Raw genomic sequence first — 20,531 nt, forward strand, 5'->3', positions numbered from 1 at the left:
AATTAAGTACTACAATGAAGAAAGAGAGCGCACAATTTTAGACTCGGGCATCATTGATATATATATATTTGAATAATATATGTGCAACGTCAACACCTTCTTCAAACTGAAGCATAGTTAATTTATCATATGCTTTTATAAGCTGCTGGTTCCCTTTTAAACATAATTTTAACTTTATTAATATTAGAAATAAATATATATAACACTGGTAGAAAATATTGTAAATGAATTTTAAATCATGTTATATTATATCTAATGGTCTTATTCAATTTAACAATTATAACAATATATATACTAAAATAAGTAGTCAGTCAATATTTTGTTTTTTTCTTTTAAAATATAAAAAATCATTATATTTACCAAAACGTATAATAACAAATTTAAAATTTAGTCGGAGATGTTTCTAACTCATATTTTAACAAAATATCAAACTCTGGTAATATTGATTAAAAAAATATTAATATTTACCAAAATATAGTACAATTACTTTTTTTTCATTATTCAAATAAATGAATCGAATAATAATGATAAATATAATAATACTGACAATAATCTAATAAAAAAATATAGGTTAATGAGTTCGAAAATTCCAATATTATTGTATAGGAATGTGCAAAATTTTGGTTAAACCGAATCAATCGATCGATTAATTTGAAATTTTGGTTTTTTATTTAAGTAAGATTTAATTTTTGTATAGGGCCAGAATATTGGATTGGGCCATGCTTACCGGTACGCTTCTGAAACCAGCAAAATCGAAGAAACCAAAAGCCCCCCAACCTTCTCATGGAATTAGAAAAATTGCCGTAGGATTTATGCCGATCAAAATTCATACATAGGTTGCACCAAGATTTGATTTTGGCTGCGTCCCCTTTTAATCTATGCCAATGCATACGAGATTGCGTAGCGCTGTGCTCCTTAATTTTTTGATTTGAAAGCTGGGTCCGAGAGCGAATCACTATTTTTTTTATTTGTTTTATTAATTTTTTTGTTGAATCGAAGAGGCTCTGCATAATGGCGGGTGTGGCATTGTTTTTGGATTTTCTGAGGAAAAATCCGAGCTTTAGTGGCCAACAGGTTCATCCGAGATCCCTGTTGTCCAACACACTCGCTGCGTCTTTCGCTGTTTCCACACCTTTTGCTTATAGGGCTTTGTTCGGGTGCGTTTGTATTCGAACTTAAGTTGTGGCGTTATTTTATTATTTTATAATTTAGAGAATTTGCTTGTTACATGATTGCGAAGTAGCAGAATGTGCCGAATTATGAAAATGCTGGAGATTGTTGTTTGCTTGTTTGTGAGGATGGTTTATTTTTGAAAAATTATACACCGAATGATCTTTTTCATTTAAAGGCGTTCTCTATAGCCTCTGGCAGTTTGTACTGTATTTATTATGATTATTGTTGAAAGGAATAAGTGACTTTTTATTCAAATTCCGAGCTCCCTTATCCATGCCTCCTGATTAAGTTATCTTCTTGTTATCGTATTTGAAGTATCAAGTTAGTAACTCATATGATGATAAAGTTGAAGGAAACAGTTGAGTTGGAGCTATGACACACAAATTGGTGGTTGATCTTGTTTGGCTTTTAACTTCTGTCTTTATTCCACACCGGATCGAGCCAATCTATGAAGATTATAGTCCTACATACTGAGTGAAGAAAAAATACTGGAAGATTGTTGGATCCGTCAGTCGTCACACTGTCTTGGAGCTTTACTTATATGCATACGAGGACGGTAGGATTAGCCTTGGCATCATTCGGATTCCTTTAGCATTTATTATGTGGGAAAATATCAGCTGGCGATGGGAATGGAATGAACTTGTGAACAAGATGAAGATATGAGCGGGGAATTAGAGCCCGAAGCATCACATTTGACATTTGAGAATTATGGAAAGGGGTTCTCAGCCCTGTATTAATTCCATTTTACTCCTTATGAATGAAATATTATAAATGGAAGCAGATTGTTAAGTGATAGCACTTCCCCCATAATACTGGATTCTCATGTACTCTGTTCAGAATTTATGAGCTTAAGAGAACCATTAATCTAAGCAAAGCATAACTTGCAGTCATGGTTACCTGGATGGAAATTTTTTAAAATTAAACTTAGAGCCGTGATACTATTTCCCCAGCTAATTTATTTATGTGCAGCAAAGTATAGTTCATTAAGGGTGTTAGACACGTGCAGCCATAGTTTTGAGGTGATGGGAAGTGAGAAGAAGTTTCCAGGAAGGAAGGTTCTTGCAGCGATGGCCACGATTGAAAGAATGAATGAAACTGGAATATAATTGCATAGATAGTCAGCCCATATACATTCAAACACAGTCACACACACAGATTATATTAATATATGTGTGTTGCGTGTGTGTTCTCATAAATGGACTTGTATTGCCGGTTTGGTTCTTAATTTATCATCCATGTAGAGGTTTCACCTTTGAGCGAGGATTCACATCTATGTACTTGTTTTTGTTATGAGTAGATCTTTTACTGCTTATATTAAAAAATCTGTTTTGCGGCTCACATGGACCTTATTGTTTGCTTGTGTTTGCATGTAAATTTGTAATTGATTGTCTGATAATGAATGGTTGTACTTGTATCTCGTTGCAACGTATGATTGTGGTCATGAATGTGTGGCGGAGATTTCATTTATTGCAACTTGAAGTCACCATTTTCTTTATCAGTACCAATCTCTCTCTTTTTAATAAGTCATTGTATGACTCGAACTGATGAAACAGGATTATTCGTCAGAATTCAATGCATTTCATTGTTGACCTGATAACGGATTGATATTGACATATCTCTGTAATAATGGCTCTGTACCAGCAATGGCGAAACACGCATTGCGTACTGCGACTCTGGGCTGGCAGTAGGTGAAGATTACTTGTCTAATATATGGACTCCATCTGGAAGTATCTTTCAGGAGAATGCACTGAAACCCAGTTCGAAAATGTACAACATTGAAATGAAACCACTACTCTCAGCATTTCATTGGAAAGCTCTTGCACTTACCTCACTGAGGTCGTTTTTGTTATTTTATTTGCCTCTTTTGGAGCCTCAGTCACCAATGGAAGAGGATGATGACAATTTTTTACAAGAAAATCCAGACGAAGCTCGTTTAGATTTGATTGTGCCTTTCAAGAAATCTGTGAAACAAATTTGTCGCGAGGTGACATTTTTTCCTCTCGAAACTTAAATCTCGTGCCTATCTAAATGTCAAACTAATACTAAGAGAAAGCTTTGGTTCAGACCACTGTAGTTACAACAAGACGTGTTCTTGAAAGACTCGCAGTTCACTATGTTTCACAGCGTATGGCTTGGAAACTTCTCAAAGGTACCCTTTCCCAAATTATGTGTGACAAATTAGTTTGCTGCTCATCACTTTCATCATCTGATGTGATGTATTTTTCTTTTTTTTAATATGATACAGAATTTATTAATGTAAATATAAAATGTATTGAACAACTGGAATGATACCGTTAACTACTTTTTGCAGATGCTCCGAAGTCGGCCACTCGGAAGGCTGGAAGGGGAATGACGACTTCAAACTATGTTTTATGCGTTAGCAGAACCACTTTGAGAGGTAATTCAAAAAACTTCTCCGCCCAAATGTCGTTGGACTTAGTTGAAACAAAATACTGGTTTTCATGTTTTTCCCATTTCTAAACAGGGCATTTTCTCGGAGTTTTGGCATCATGGTTTGTCCAAGTGGGCATTGATATCTATCGATTCTTTACTTCTATATATAAAAGCAAAGAAGCGAGTGGTGATACTGTAGATATAGCAGAAAATTTTCAGATTCTTGGAAAGAAAATTCAGGGTACCACAATTAGGTGCTGTGCATCGCTCGTGTTTGCTTCCATTGGCGCTGGGATAGGAGCTGCTGTCATCCGCCCTTCAACTGGTCAATGGATTGGTATGGGTAAATCTGAATTGGGAAATGAAAATTTCCTTCAAGTTCGTCCATGTTCAAGGTCAATCAAATTCTTTTTTTTTCTGATACAGGTTGTGCGATTGGGGATATGGCAGGACCTATCATAATTTCCTTGTGTTTTGAGAAGTGACCGGCAGATTCAACTTTTATCATATTATTGTATTATTTGGTTCATGGTACAGGACAATCAATTATAGGAATGATAAAGCGATATATGTGCAACAAAGTGGTGCAAGACTCCAATCATTTATACAACTTTTGGATCAACAAGGAAATGCTATCATTTGGTTTTATGTATATATTATTTAATTTTGGGTAAACTCACAGGTATATGATCCATTTCATTTGGTTTTCTGTATATATTATTTAATTTTGGGTAAAGTCACAGGTATATGATCCATTTCAAAAGCATTTTTTGTCCCCAAAAAGCAGCCCTTGGGCGGAAAAACAATGAGACATCTTAAACGTGCATAACCGATATGAAACGTTATCAATTATAAATTACACAACATTTACGACTCACAAGTTAGATGGCTTCAGAATAAATTGTGCTTACAAATGAGTTTCAAAATCAAATTACGATTCATTTATATTAAAATATAATCAAAAAATTTATCTATATTGATTGTATGAGTATATAGATAAAGTGAAATAAAATCATAAAAAGTTAATTTATATTAAAATAAAGATTATTTATTACACTTGAGTAAATAAATTTTTTAGCCAACAATTGGCTGGATATCTACTCTAACACAATTATCATCTTGATCATAAAATTTAGTCTCACGAGGTTACAGCTGCTTCCTTGACATAAAAGGAACGTTTGGCTAGAAAAAAAATGGCCATTATCAGAACCAAGTGGCAAATTGTATTTTCCACTTAAGCCAAAGTGAGAATCTCTTTGCAAAAAATACTTTGCTAAGTCAAACACTGACGAGAGACGGTTTCTCTCAATAGACGCAGACCATATCAAATACCATGAAACCAAAATTTCAAGTGAATTTTTCTTCCTATTTTCGTAAAATCATAATCCGCGCAACTGATCCAGAGTCACTATCATAGTTGATCGCGATACATAAAACATGACTAAACAGGGCCCATCAAAATAAAGACTCCAACCGGATGTGCTTACCATTTCTTTCTATTAGAGTCGCGAGCTTGTTGTAGTCGGCTTGGTGGCAACAACCAGAATGAAATATTATTTAATTGTGGAAATGCCATGTCAGGCTCATCTATCAGAATCGGAACAGACCAATTACCAAATCCACCTATCCTCCTCACCGATGTTATTTCCTATAGCTGAGACGTATATCCGATACCTGATGGAGCCGACCATTCCCAAATCCTATGAGGGAATGGAGTCAGGCTCTTCCTTAGAGCGAGGGAGCTACTTTTTGTTCGAAATATCTTCGTTCGTACCGAACCGCTTGCAGAATCAAATCATGTTCCACAAGATCCTCTGTCAGCTATACATCCTCCTTGCATTTATGCCAGAGACGTCGCCAGTGATGTCAAACTGTTTGCGTAAATGTCAAAATAACTAGGATTCTCATTATGTCAAATGCACCATACTAGAAAATTCAACGTCATCTTCATAAAAAAATCGTGGATGAAGTTAAAAACATATAATGTATTCGAATTCAGAATAGTTGGGTCATAAGCTCAGCAACTCGACTCAGTAATAGAAGAACAGGGAAGATCAAGAGATACAAATACAACATGGCATTTACATGTGACTTCTTAGCATCCCTTGAAGAATCCATTTCATTAGACTTTGGTGAACATTTTTGTAGGGCCTTAACTTTTAATTGTTATTACAATACAATTTGATTAGAGTTAATTAATTGCAGTGAAAAATGAGTCAAAATTTTCTTTAAACTGAGCCCAAAACGTGTCATCTTTAATTATAATACTAAAAATAGTATATAATATAGTCTCGTCTAAACACATCACAATATAAATATTTTTTTATGCCCACACATAACTGAAATCAACTCCATACAAATAAGTTCATATCCTCGGGACATGCCCTGGTATATCGATACATATATATACACTGGGAAAGACTACTAAACATCTGCTCAACTGTGACTCCCTCCAGAAGTACCATATCTGGTGTCCTAATATCATGGAGTATCTATCATTGTCCGCACAAAAAGATAACAACAGCCCTCTTTAGGTGTGAGCAAAGCTCCGTATGAAACAATAATAATATATACCACATATATCTACACAATGATATATAATATGCAATGCATGTATGTCGTGAAGATATAAGCTCAAACGCTCATCCACTGAGCATGTATCAGAGTCAATCGAATCGCTATCAAATCAATGCTCAAGCTGGCACACCGACCTCAATCAAGTATAAGGGATGATCTTATGATAGCGTCGGCAAAGCGTCATCAAATCCCAAATCTCAATCAATCAATCGTAGAAGCCACAATGACTATGCATTTAAGGGCCACATAATGTCAAACATAGCATCGTGCTCACCAACCCCATAATCAAATCCAATCATAAATAGGTATCCAAAGATCATAACTCAATGTGTATGTCATATTTGTCACACCAACTCAACAATTAAAGCATATAGACACATATCTCAATCAAATCAATCAAACATATATGACATTACACATGCATGAAGACTTAATCTATTAAATCTCAAAATTCAATGCACTAGATTAATCTACACAACTAAACCCTCTCTTTAGTTTATTCAATTCAAACAGTAAGCACTCTTTTTCTTTTCTTTTTTAAGCTATGTGCCTAATTAATTTTGGGAAATAACCCACGTAATTCATTTTGAGGTTTACACATTCTAGCTTTAGATCCTAGAAAGGCTAATATTTGATTCTTAGGTACAAATTCAATTAAAACCCGAAAAAGAACCAAAGATAACTTGTACATCATCTAATTGAATTTCCCAAATTATTTTATACGGAAAAAAGGTGATGGAAACTTCATGAAACTCCCATATTTACAGGCATCCACTCGCCTCCTCGATAAACTAGCATGAATAATTTAGATATTAAAATTATCTTAGTTCCCACCTACAGTGTCCCTACATAGCATCGCTCGATTAAAATCCTAAAACACAAATAAACTTACCCTAGGTATCGATGAGCAGCACCACAAGCATCCATTTGCATTTGTGAAATCATGAAATTTTTGACCTACACTCAAACCCAAAGCAAGTATGTATTATCTTTTCTATTATTTCATTTTATCTCGTACAATGTTTATGGCAAAACAAAAAAGTGATAATCATCCAATTGATGATATTGGCAACTATTTTGTGTACTACGAAAAATAAACTAACACAAGTTGCATCCCAATTCCCTTCACGTTAAAAGTTTTTTTTGAAAAAAAAAAATTGTTCTTGTTACAATGAGTGGGTCTCATGTGAGACCGTCTCACGGATAGGGGTGGGCAACGGCCGGTTCGGTCCGGTTTTACTCTACAATGGTTCGGTTTTTCGGTTTTCGGTTTTGAATATCTCTAGTCCAAACCCGAACCATTTTATTACGGTTCGGTTCGGTTTTTTTGTAGTTCGGTTCGGTTTATACGGTCGGTTATATACGGTTAGCTAAAATTTGTTACGAAATAAAATTATACGTCACTTTATGTCTTTAAAATATAAATCATAGTATTTTTCAAACATTTAATTTGTGGGACTTAATTTTTTATATAAAAAATTAAAGAAATATATACAAAAAAGAAAAGAAAACATCGACTGGTGAGTGGTGAGAAAGAAGAAAAAACAATCGGATTGAAAATTGAGAGCTAATGATACTAAGCTCTTAAATCTTAATAGGCCCATTATACATAAAAAGTCTAATACTAAACAATAATATGACCCATTATACATAAAAACCTTATACTTAACAATAATATGGCCGGTTCGGTTTTTCGGTTTTTTCGGGGATGAAAACCGAAAACCGAACCGAAAAACCGAATTTCATAAATTTTAAAACCATAACCGACCGAAAAACCGATAAAACCGAACCATTTAAACCGAATTATTCGGTTCGGTCGGTTTTTTCGGTTTTTTCGGGTTTTATGCACACCCCTACTCACGGATCATAATATGTGAGACGGGTCAACTCTACCCATATTAACAATAAAAAATAATACTCTTAGCATAAAAAATAATACTTTTTCATGGGTGACCCAAATAAGAGATCCGTCTCACAAATACGACCCGTGAGACCGTCTCACACGAGTTTTTGCCTGTTACAATTTTGTCCTTAAATTTTAATTGACTATTTTTTAAATTAAATAGACTATTTTTAAAATTTATTAGACTATTTTTCTTTCGTATGGGAAAAATTTGCAAAATTTAATTAGACTATTTTTTTTAAGACTTGATTCGTTTAAATTCCTAATATTGTCCGTGGAATAATTGTGTCTCCTTAACCTAATTGTGTCATCCATCTAATGATTATATTATACACTAATTATGACAGTTTTTTGTATACCTATTTTTGTGTTAAAAACTTGGAAACATCCATTTGGCATAAAAATCACTTAATTTGGACATCATATGAAAAAGTTATGCCCAAACTATTAAACATATCGGACCCACCCCTTTTTCCAACAAACTTCTCTATAAAAACCTATCATGGGGAGTGGCAGTATGAATAAAGCCAGGCGACCGAAGAAGACTAGTGGGTGATATAAAAAGCGCAAGGATTCCACAAAATTAAAATACGAGTCTGTTGAAATTTGAAGTGGCAATAGATCGCAATACGAAATACATACAACTTACAAGCAGTGCAGAATATCCGTCAAAAAAACCAATATGATATCTGTCAACAAAAAAGAATACCGAGATTCTACCGATAGTAAGAAGGGCTCTTAATGGGAAAATACTGAAAGTATATTGTTGGCAGTAACCTATGCCTGCAACATCTGTGCCTTTTTAACATAATTCAAATTTCTAAGAGAGGAAAAAAAGGTACAATATTGCAAGTTATAGTGCTTTGATTATTAGTTTCTAAATGGCACAAGTCAGTCTCACTCACATCGACTAGAACCTCGCCAAATTCAGTATCCATAATTAGCACCATATACTGAGCTATACCCTCCGGTTTGCCCACCAACACTAGCATTCGAAGGGGGAGATGTGTATACCGAACCATGAGCCGCATAAGAATTGAAGGCCTGATCAGCCGATGATGCGTATTGTGTCTGGGCTGAACCTGAAACCTCTGCCATGAAATTCTGCAATGCAATTATTTAACTAGTCAATCCCATCGACCTCATTAACTCAGTCAAATGTGCAGTCTAAGTGACCATGCAGAAGAAAGAACAGCTAAATCAGCACATAATATGATTTTATCAAAATGTTATTGAGACATGATCTGTGCATCACTATACAACTGGCTCAATGTGAGACCAGCCCAAGTGGGACAAGATAATTTAATTAGGAATAGCACAACGTGCGATTCTCAATAGATACAATCTTTCAAAAGGCTGCATCATTTTAAAGAGTCTCCTCCATAACAACAGTCTTGGAATCATTCAAAAATTTTCTAACAGTCAATGTAACTAAAAGTGACATTGTTTATGCAATACTGCCAAGTGCGAAGTCTTTTTCTTTATAATATGAAAGAAAAGAAATGAGTTTTCAAATTCACTTTTTACCAATAAACAGCTTAGAGGTCTCGGTCATTTGTCAGGACAGCTATAAAACTACGTCTTAAATGTCAACAAAAAGTTAACGCCTGACGCACAAATAAACAGAGAGGAGAAAAAATAAATGCAGCAGCTCCCCAAGGTGGTGACATCATCTACTGTTCTACATTACCTGTAAATTCCATTGCCACCAAACTCGCGAAGTTCCAACTAAAAACAAATAAGCATCTGAATCATACTACACATGATAAATTCTCCATTTCAATTTTCTCCCCCAAACAGACGAGGCTAGATATATTTTCAAGCTAAAATATTGCAATTCATTGAATACTTAAATATCATGTCAAAAGCTTTAAAAAAAAATAAAATGTCAAAATAGAGGGTAAAAAAAAAAAGGCAAAGCCAGAAAAGTTGTGTATGCTACAAACTTGAAAGGGAAAGATAACCAAAATATGGAAGAACAAAGAAGGTCAGAAGGTCAATCCCTAAATGATGTTTTAAAGTGCAACCTGAATCATTTGCTGAGCTGTTTGGACTTGAGAAGCAGTTCCGCTAATCTCAACTGTCATCTCCCCAGGAACACCCCTTGTTTCTTGTATAGTAACTGTGGCCCCACTAACCCGTCGGATATAGCTAATATTTGCACCTTGTGTGCCGATAACAGCATCGGCATAAGCTAATGGGATTTGCATTTGCTGCGTAATCTGCAAGCATACAAAGCTTTAAATTATTCATTTAATAGTTACACAGTCACCTTGGCATAAGCATTCTCGTTCTCATCCCAGATTGTGGACATTGAGATATCCATGTTTTTGCCTCTGAACCAAGGATTTCACATTAGAACGAAGTGCGTTGAGATTATTGTCAAAGGGAACAATTAAAACACTCGCACAAGTAATTTGCATGCTGAAATTTGATTGTTGATAGGCCATCTTAATATGAGGGCAAAGTTATGATATATATGCTCCTTGTGGAGGACCAAAGGAAAGATAACGAAACATCTAGTTTCTCTAAATAATACCCAGTCAGCCATAACCAAGACAGCAGGCACATTCTTAGATTGGCAGGTTCTCTTTTCCCTCTCGCGTAGAACTTACCTAATTCTAATGAACACAAGCTAACATCGAAGGAGTAAATTAGAAATGTCTAGCTAAATCATAGATGAGAAAGAATCTGCAAATCATACCTAGATTCAATTTCAAATATAAAAGATTGCCATTCAAGGCACTGCTGCTATCTTGAGGCTTCGAAGTTTACTTGCCTGAATATATGGTGATAAAACTAAATACTAGAAGGAAAAAGATAACCTGAGTTATTATTGACTGAGCCGTCTGGGTGGTTGACGAATGTGCTGGCACCAACGCTTCTCTTCCATAGGCAGATACTCCTTGATGAGATTGTTTTTCTGGGGGAGGCGGTATGTTGGAGGGGGCATAATAATTATCAAACTGCCTAGGCGGTGGCATGAAATTATGGTTAGCTCCATATCCTGGACCTGCAGGTGCATTTTGCTGAAAAGCTTGAGGAGACGGACCCCAAGAATGGGCAGGAGGCATGTGGTCCATCTGAGAATTAGGCATTTGCATCTAACACCACCAGCAGTTAGCCAGATCCAACAAATATAATACATTGAACAAAAATTTGTGCCAAATTGACGTATAAGGAAAAGAAAGCTTACATGCATTTCCAATACATGTATTATGCTTCTATCAACTAAAAATTTTCTCAGATGACTAGCAATCAATTCAATCGCTTTGTGTATGCCTGCAGGCTCCCCTACTACCTCTACAATCCTATCATCTTGAAGAGCAAAAAGTGGCAGATCTTCTGCAGATAATAATGCCAAATGTAGAATATATAAGATTTCTGACATAGTTGCATAAATGTATATTTGAAAGGGTTGAAATAGTCCACAAGCGTTGGTGCCTTTGTGCATATAAAAAAACAAGAGAAATACATCCACCTGAATAACCACATAATTCAACATGCTGGCAGGTTGGATTTGTGCAATAATTTCTTCCCCAAGCTCGGGTTGTCCAAAACTCAGGGTTCTACTGGAGTAATATTTATAGTATAAGCTCACTGAGCCAACATAACAATTAAAAACGGCCTAAACACGGTTACGACATTTGACATACATGAACTTCCGATGTTTGATGACACTTAAAAAACTTAACCAGATGAACTTGAGGTATTATGAGTTTGATTTTGGTTCTCTTATTCCGAGACATTTAGGAAGTGAATTTGATAATACCACACAAGTTTTATAATGAATTAACTCATTTTCTAAATTATTTTTCCATTGCATTGCATTGCATTTAAGAACAAATCATATTCCAATGAGTTATGAACTCTTACCTCCACTAACTTTTGGCCATTACTTAACTGAAGTATTCTGCCAAGCTTTCAGTCAAATGTGTGCACTCAGTTTGAGTTGAAATTTGGTTTTCTTGATTGTTTGATTTACGCGTAGAGTAGACTAGCCTAGTGCTAGGGATAGTGGAGGAATATTGTACAAAGACAACTCTGGATTTTTTTCGTTCAATATAATTCCAGTTCATTTCATCTCATTACTTGCGCTTAATTCCAGCTACATTTGATCAGTATCTTGTTTCACAAAAGGTCATATCATGAATCTACCAGATGCAATTAGTTAATATATATATTTCATGAATCACCATATGGTTTGTTGTCCCTTCACTCCACCATTTCAGCCCCTGGGGAGATATATAATAATCTCAGGTATGCAGTCAAGTTCAAAGGTACGGTTAAGAATTAGGTTATCTTGAGCCTGGAAGCAGTAGCATGTTGACATAACTAAAAATTTGCTTTGATTTCCTCGGTTGATAGACCGTGAAGAATTGGGTGAATGATTTTTTTAAAAAATTAGGTTTCGGTATGAAACTCAACACTTGGAAGATTTTATATGGCGAAAGAACAGCACGATAGCACTGCATCAATGGAGACCAACCATTTAAAAGTAAAGGCATATGTTTACGCATTTAATAAGTCAGAACACAAACAAATTAAGTATCAAATATGAAAACCTGATTATTTCCAAATTAATGAAGGCGTGCAAATACTTTCAAACAGAAAAGGAAAAGAAATACTGCAAATTTGGGCGAATCAGGATTGATGATATAATATCAATGAACCATGAAATTATCATCAAGATGTTATGAAGAACTCCCTCACAGGCTGGCATATATAGACATGAAAAGACAACAGTAGCAACACAAGAAAAAGAGCTAATTCACAAGTGCAATTCAAATCACCAAATTTTAGGCAGGTAATAGACAGTACGGGCAAGTGAAAACCTGTTCCGAGGACTCTAACAATACAATTAGATTCTTCTTGGATTGACTTGACTGTTGTGCCTTGTTTTCCGATCAAACTCCCTGCTTGTGCTGCTGGAACAAGCAGTCTTGTCGAGAGTTTGCCTCCTAAACCTGGTGCAGGATTAGAAGGATCATTCTCCATCCCATCCAGTAGACGCTTGTGAACCTTGAGAAGACCATCCACCGCAGGTGGAAGAGAAGCTTCTGGTTCTTCCTTAGCAGATATCATAACCTGTCCAAGAAAGGCCGGTATCAGTGACTAACCAACAGCAACAAACACTTAGACAGCAAAATTTGAATAAATAATCAGACAACAAAGATGCATCTTAACGTAAATAGTCTACAGCATCCGAACCAATGATGAACAAATTTATCTAAAACAAGTTTCACGTGTTGGCATTAATAAAATAGTCTCACCAAAATGTATATGACAAAAGAAAGAGCCACCATTTAACCATCAAAAACTGGATTGCTGGATGGTCGTCACTGTAATTTAATTACTTCTAGTACACAAAATTGAACCAAAAAGAAGGCACAGGCTCATATATATAGCTGGTATTTACAAAATAAGATAACATTATTTTGATGAAGGTGAAAAAAGAAAATCAAAAGGCCAAACCAACAAGATAAATAACCAAAAGGACAACTGATTTACCGAAGGATATCTAATATGGCAATAAACTGATGGGACAAAAACAAGACAATCAATTATACAAGCTAACACAGATTCTACTGTGAAAATTCCTCAATGATAAACTCAAAATCATAGTTCACCCTTGCATCTTATCCCAATCAGCCTGTTAAAATCAAGTCTATGACCTTTATATTAGAATATCATTAATGAAAATCTGATCATTACCATGAATCCTAAGATGTAAAAAAAACTTCCAGATCACAAATTTAACCATATATCCCCCAATTCATCTAAATCACAAGCTGTCAACAAATATCATTTTTCGCAAAAACAAATTTCCAGCATTCCCTAACACTGCAACCTCCCCAACCATTCATCGATACTACAACATTGTAGACTAATATGTACATCTTGCTTTACAGATGTGAGATCTGTTTCTTTATTCTTCTTTTTTGTTTAAAAAATTAATCATTTTTAATAGATGAACTGGTTATTAATTTATTTAATTACTTTGAAAAGTATACACGTTACAAGAGAAGCCTCATAGACGTAGTGAGCAATAAGCTTCATATTTGTGCATTCAATATTTTTTAGCATGGGTCATGCATTTCAAATAAAAGACAATGCTAATACTTAACACATCATAAATTCATATTATTCAGAATTCATCAGTAATCCCAGTAAACAATAATCTATATCAAAACTCACAGTCCATTGACACAAGGGCCCAAGTTTAATACGAGGTCTCGAGTTTGAGAGACTCAATTGTAATAAATTCATTCTCAACTCAAAAAAGGACAAAAATCATAGAAATAACCAACATCATCCAAAAGTAAAAACATTATAGCATAAGAGCTCGACTATTATGAAAAAAAGTTTAACACAAATATCTATGTTAATTTTTAAATAATTAATTTTCTCTTTTTTGCTTGTCCATTTTCTAGTCGAAGAAATTCTTTTTTCTTTGCTATGCCTTTATGAACTTTAACAACATTACCAAAATTGAGCTACCCCTGTATGCACGCGTTAAGAATTATTCATTTAAAGGGAATTATAAAAAAGATTTTAATTTTACTTTAATTTATCTCTTCTATCCAAATTCGTAAATCCATGCATTATCATTTATGAACATTTAATTTCTTATATATTTTTTTTATTATTTGTTTCATTTTCATGCGATTAATGAATAAAAGAATAAATTTTTGGCTGGAAAAATAGATTGCCAAAAACAATACATACTAGAGACAGAAAAGCAAGGCGTCAATGCTGCGGAAACAAGAAGTAGAAGAAAAGATGAACACGATTTAGCATATAACTTACAGTGGAAGATTTTGATAGCAAATTTCTTTTTATGACAGAGGAGAATGATTAAACATTGTTCATAAGGATAAGAGAGAAAATTTGGAAGATACGAAAGCACAATTAGTGGACTGGGATGGGACGGAGGAAAAAAAATTACGATTTTGGAAAAAATAGGGTTAGAATTCTAATTGAAGGTTAATTATAAAAAAATAAGGTAAAGAAGGTAAAAAATCAAAAGAAAATGGCAAAGAAGGTTATGCATCTAATTTACCTAAATAATTAGATTTAAAACATGTACAGGACATAGGTGTAGTCGGAGCTAATTTGGCCAAAAACTTATGTTACAAGTTGTTATTATGCAATCGGAATTAATCGTCTGATTATTTGCATCTTCTCCTTCAAATGATGGTTAGGTATTACTCAATAACTTGTGGGAATCTTGACTTGATATTTTACATGCAGCTATTGTGATAAAAAAGCTACAAATTGTATCGCTTGTTAAGTGCCTAAAGAACTTGAGGCTTTAAGCCTACCTAGGACCTCTTTTTCGCCTGTCTCACTAAAATATCTCATTATAAACTATACAGTTGTTCAACAGCAGGAATATCCGAAGCAGTCACACAAATACACATTGGATGTCATGCAGAGATACCAGGCATTAGGGTTGGCTCAAAAGCCTTAAAATAAACATGAAACCATAAATAAATGTGAATCTTACTTTTCAGTGAAGAAGCAAGATGGTAACATTTTTTAACCAAATGAACTTCAACAGAACTTGACTTTTATGCACGTATGCAGGGAAAAATTTGCATACAGAAATAAACACTAATACAATTGAGAGTTAAGCATGCACATAAATGCAAGACAGCGAAATTTTTAACCACATTAATAATCGATTTACTTACAGCTCTTTCTCTTGTTCCTGGAGGACCATCGAGAATCTTAATCCGAGCTTTTGTTTCTTCACATGTTTTCTTTATGTACTCTCCCTTACGTCCAATTATGCTACCAACCTTCTGGGCAGGCACTAGCATCCTGAAAACACTCTCCCCAGGCCACCCTGGCCATTTTTCAGTACCTCCTCCGGCTAATGAAATATCTTCATGATCCTGCTTTTCATCAGATTCTAAGTTCTCTGGTGTACCTTCTATGGATTTATTTTTGTGTTCTTCATTTTCATGTAGTTCATGTACAGGCACAAATTCATGTTCATCTTTGTCTACATGTTCATCTTCATGCTGATATCCGCTTTCATGTGCATGTTCAACTTCGGAAAAGTTCTCATCAAGATCAGCCATGGTATCTGAAATATAGACTAAAAATATCTGAGCACTCCCAAACAATTAATATTTATCACATCCATCCAAAAGCTATAAGTTGCAGCCTGAAAATAGTGTTTTTCTTTATGGAAACAGTACAAATGTAATATGCAGTAGTTCAAATGCCCGTGGGATAAAAAATCAACAGTGACCTATGCAACAGGCTGCATAAATATGTAATGGCCACAGAGGTAGACAGCTAGGAAATATCAATCGCCCAATTTAGAAAGCAACTTTGTAAACCATTACCTCAAGACTTAGACCCACACACGATTTCTGACAGAAAAACAACAAATGTGCAGTTAGAAGTCAATGCAGTTTCACAGTTTGCAAATAAATTGTCCTCACAACCCTAGACTTAATTGAGACCCCTGACACTGTACAACAAAAATTAGATCCAGATTGAACATACCCAGTGAAACAAGAAATGCGTGCACTGGTAAAAATAAGACATGTAAAACATTTTTAGACCAGAAGAGAAGAAATGTGAGATGTAGGTGGATTTACACGTAAAATATAAAGCAGACAAATCCTTTTAGGGGTATAGAATTAAATGAAATAACTTGAAAGGATACCACTCAAGAGTTATGGGGAGGATTACAATAACCTAAATAGTAAAAGTGACCACAACAGAATTTTATAGCCAATAAGGTTTTATGGCTTTCGGCAACCACCTAGAGTATTATTTGAATTCAAGAAACTTATAATAAGCGCAGGTTACAGATAGTCCAGATATCATATGTTGTTCATCAAGTGTTTAGCAAGGATGGCGCTAGTACAACCAACACTTTTTAGAAAATGTCGGTTTCTAGCTTCTATGGTACTCCAAATTCATTCATGCACATATGGAATAAAGTATCCAATTTTATAAACTCCTCCAATGTCTCGATTTTTTTATTCTTAATCCAATACAAAAATCTCTTAGGAATTGATGCTACAAATTTAACTCAAAGATGGATAAATAAACATCAAGTGCCCACGTCCGGATTAGACCATCAAATTTATACGAAACTAAAAAATCTCTCAGTTCCCAATTAACCAATTTCGTAATAAACACACGCGCCAAAAAAAAAAAAAAAATCAACAAGACGAAGAGATAAAGAAAAGAGCTGAAATCATGTCAAGCTACTACCAATTTAAACTTTATCAAGGAAGCAAATTCATCATTGGATAAGGAGTTCAACCTAGTAATCAAAAACCCGGACACAATTAAAAAGAACTAACGGGGCAGTAAGCAAGAACAGAAATTGAATTGAAGAAAAACTTACACGAATTCTATCACTCCGGAGGGGAGAATGATAATGATAATGATAATAACCTGGCTGTGCTACAGATTTTGTCAAGGGTTTTCTTTTCGGTTCAGATATATTAGGTTTACTTTAAATTAGCATTTGACCCTCCGAACTACGACTTATGACCAAGTTATTCACATCAACCGGAGAAATACATATTTTAATAATTTTATAATATATAAAAAATAATCACTTTTTCTCTCTAAAAATATATTACAAATTGAATCCTTACTTTCCATTTTGGATATTGGAATTGAAAATTCTATTACTCGTGTATTATTATTTAAGTTTAGAGACCAAAATTATTATGCGGACTATTATAATTGTTTCATAAAAACTTCTATACTATCGTATTTGTAAAATAATATTCGATTCAAAAAAATAATATATTTTTACTTTAATCATAAACAGACTGTCTCAAATAAAACATACTCTAATGTTTATATAGGTAATTAATTATAATAAAAAATCCGTAAATGTGTGTATGTGGTTTTTTTTTTTTTTTTTTGTTGCTATTATGCATATAAAAAATCGTGGTTCTGGCTATTACTTAATAGAAAGTTACATGATTAAATAAATTATTGGAGATTTGTAACATGTAAGATAAGATATCATTTATTTTATCAACTTGAGCACATAAAATACCAAGAAAGCCCATAAAGCAAAACTAATGTATAACATAAAGAAAACATAGAGCAAAATTTTACAATTTCTAACTCAATTTATAATAAAAATAAATAATATATTATTATTATATACGAAAAAATTATGATTAAATTTTAAAATGCAATAATTATAATACTTAATGTGGAAAAAATGAATCTCAAGTTTTGAGAATTAACTAAAATGCAATAATAACAATATTTCGAGTTTTTTAGAATTAACTAACATTTGGGGAGGGTAATATCGACAATCATTTAGATAAAATGGTAAACAAATTATGGAGTGCAAATAACATTTCTCTCAATGATAATAGATTAGACAAATACATCAATGTTCTTAACCATATTATTTTTGACAAAAACTTGTGTGTGACGGTCTCACGGATCGTATTTGTGAGACGGATCTCTTATTTGGGTTATCCATGAAAAAGTATTACTTTTTATTGATCAAAATTTTATTCTTCAATTATATGAACGCATGAGAAAAAACATAAATCTCATTGTTATTTTTTAAAGTAAAACACTTGTGTGAAACCTTTTCATGGTGAATTTCATGAGACAGATATCCAATTTGATCCTCCAACTCATGAAAAAATATTATTTTTATACAAAAATTTTACTTTTAATGATTAAATTCTAAAACACCGTATCACAATTAGATCTATCAGACAAGCCAACCCATGACGGGGCTGGCTGGTCCACCAAAACCCGGCATTTGGCTGGGCAGGTCGAGTTGGTCGCTATCTCGACTGCTGAAAATCCTAAACTCAACCCAACCTAATGTGAGTTGCATGGTTAGAAGACTGACCCACAAAATAAATAAATAAACATAAAAAAATCTTTACAATTAATTAAATATATCACTTCATAATAAAATTATTGATTTCACACGTGTATATTTTAGACAAAAGAATTAACACAAAAATTCAGAGTTTTTACTAAAAAAAAATATACATATCACCATAAATTCATAATGCGCAAAACATTTCCCTTCCAAGCTTGTGGGCCAACCCGAGCTTGCTCTACTCGGTCCGCCTGGGCTCCCGCGTACTCATTTAAGCCCATTTTTAAACGAGTTGACAAAATTTTAATCCAACTCATTTAAATTGTTTGGCAGGAGTGGGTCAACATGACGGACCCAACTTGAATTGACGACTCTAATCATAATGATCTTTTACATTGTTTTATTCAAGTAATTTGTAAATATAAATCTGAAAAATTTTAGTTGCAAAAAATATTTTTTAAACACATAAGTTCTAAAAACGTCACAAAGTGATAACATATTAAAAAATTAAAAAATATAAAAAAAAACATATAACAACAATTATTAACCTTATTTTATTCAAGTAATTTATAAATATAAACCACAGAAAATGTTGGTTGCATATAAATTTTATTTAAACACATAAGTCATAGTTTTATTTTTTAAATAATCAATATAAATAAAGATAAAGTGTGATGACAAAACAAATAAATAATGCATAAAATAATTAATGAGAGCATGAAAAAACAATTAATAAGACACCAAAGAAAATTCACACAATTCAATACTAAGTTATTTTTAAACTTTAATTAATTTAATTTAAATAATGAAAAGCTAAATAAAAAAACTAAATAATTAGATAAAAAAATAACATATTGTAAAATGTGTAAGCATAATAAAAACCAAATACTAATAACCACATATATTAAAAATATGAATAAGAAGATAAATAAACATATTTAAAAGTAACCAATAAATAAGAAGGCAACATATTAAGACAAAAACTTGTGTGAGACGGTCTCAAGGATCGTATTTTGTGAGATAGATCTCTTATTTGGATCATCCATGAAAAAGTATTATTTTTATGCTAAAAATATTACTTTTTATTGTAAATATCGGTAGGGTTGATCGGTCTCATAGATAAAAATCTGTGAGATCGTCTCGCAAAAGACTTACTCACAGATTAATTAAGAAGTTAAAGTAGCACCCTCTTTTACGGTGAATAATTTCAGTGGGCAATTCTGGCCATGAAAAAGGACACCCGTGACACATTTGTTTGTAGCCGAATGTACAAGTTTTATGGCTCAACATAAACCACTTTAAAAATAAATTTTCGATATTTTTAGAACACTTGGAAAACTGAATCTATAATATAGAAAAAGAATCACAAACAGTACATACCTTATTTTTTTTGTTACTAACAAACAAAATATTTAGTCAGCCCAACATGCAATGTAAAGGAAATCCTGCATGTGAATTTGTTTTGGACACTTGTATTTAGTCATTCAATCTCGTTCCTCGGGAAAATACTTTTCAGAGCAAATGTCCCTTTCCTATAAACGGACATCTAATTACTACTTTGCATACACGTACTTAACTACTGAATGCTTAACTATAAGTTCATGGACAGGTTATGAGTGCCTCGTTTCATCCCAT

At 33.6% G+C, this 20,531-nt stretch overlaps 3 protein-coding genes across 4 annotated transcripts; 1 reads left to right on the forward strand and 2 right to left on the reverse strand.

Annotated features, from left to right (window-relative positions):
- The first annotated feature begins 767 nt into the window (after positions 1-767).
- LOC140823953 (uncharacterized) lies at positions 768-4,221 on the forward strand. Its single transcript, XM_073185556.1, has 6 exons — positions 768-1,157; positions 2,815-3,157; positions 3,238-3,322; positions 3,485-3,571; positions 3,659-3,904; positions 3,994-4,221. Exons 1-6 carry the CDS (start codon positions 1,012-1,014, stop codon positions 4,050-4,052), a joined length of 966 nt encoding a protein of 321 aa, XP_073041657.1. The 5' UTR covers positions 768-1,011; the 3' UTR covers positions 4,053-4,221.
- Positions 4,222-4,705: 484 nt separating this feature from the next.
- LOC140824408 (uncharacterized) lies at positions 4,706-5,407 on the reverse strand. The gene is given in 2 exon segments (XM_073185999.1): positions 4,706-4,749; positions 5,242-5,407. Coding segments are annotated over 2 exon segments (210 nt in total).
- Positions 5,408-8,646: 3,239 nt separating this feature from the next.
- Positions 8,647-17,563, reverse strand: LOC140823954 (flowering locus K homology domain-like). Of its 2 annotated transcripts, none has more exons than XM_073185557.1 (7): positions 17,427-17,563; positions 15,745-16,142; positions 12,883-13,135; positions 11,244-11,392; positions 10,873-11,151; positions 10,075-10,269; positions 8,647-9,151 (listed from the first exon to the last, which is right to left on the reverse strand). In XM_073185557.1, the coding sequence occupies exons 2-7, from the start codon at positions 16,135-16,137 to the stop codon at positions 8,975-8,977; spliced, it is 1,446 nt and encodes a 481-aa protein (XP_073041658.1). In that variant the 5' UTR covers positions 16,138-16,142; positions 17,427-17,563; the 3' UTR covers positions 8,647-8,974. The 2 variants fall into 2 exon arrangements, with proteins under 2 accessions (XP_073041658.1, XP_073041659.1); XM_073185558.1 differs by lacking the exon at positions 17,427-17,563 and adding an exon at positions 16,408-16,430.
- Between the last annotated feature and the right edge of the window lie 2,968 nt (positions 17,564-20,531).

This window comes from Primulina eburnea, chromosome 2 (genome assembly GCF_022965805.1).
Source record: "Primulina eburnea isolate SZY01 chromosome 2, ASM2296580v1, whole genome shotgun sequence".
Classification (NCBI taxonomy): Eukaryota; Viridiplantae; Streptophyta; class Magnoliopsida; order Lamiales; family Gesneriaceae; genus Primulina; species Primulina eburnea.

Coding starts and splice junctions, on each gene's coding strand:
- LOC140823953 (XM_073185556.1), top strand. CDS start 1,012: ATGGCGGGTGTGGCATTGTTTTTGGATTTTCTGAGGAAAAATCCGAGC. Junction 3,323..3,484: donor GGCTTGGAAACTTCTCAAAG/GTACCCTTTCCC, acceptor TACTTTTTGCAG/ATGCTCCGAAGTCGGCCACT. Junction 3,572..3,658: donor TAGCAGAACCACTTTGAGAG/GTAATTCAAAAA, acceptor ATTTCTAAACAG/GGCATTTTCTCGGAGTTTTG.
- LOC140823954 (XM_073185557.1), bottom strand. CDS start 16,137: ATGGCTGATCTTGATGAGAACTTTTCCGAAGTTGAACATGCACATGAA. Junction 11,152..11,243: donor TACATGTATTGGAAATGCAT/GTAAGCTTTCTT, acceptor TGGTGGTGTTAG/ATGCAAATGCCTAATTCTCA. Junction 10,270..10,872: donor CTCAGTCAATAATAACTCAG/GTTATCTTTTTC, acceptor GTATGCTTGCAG/ATTACGCAGCAAATGCAAAT.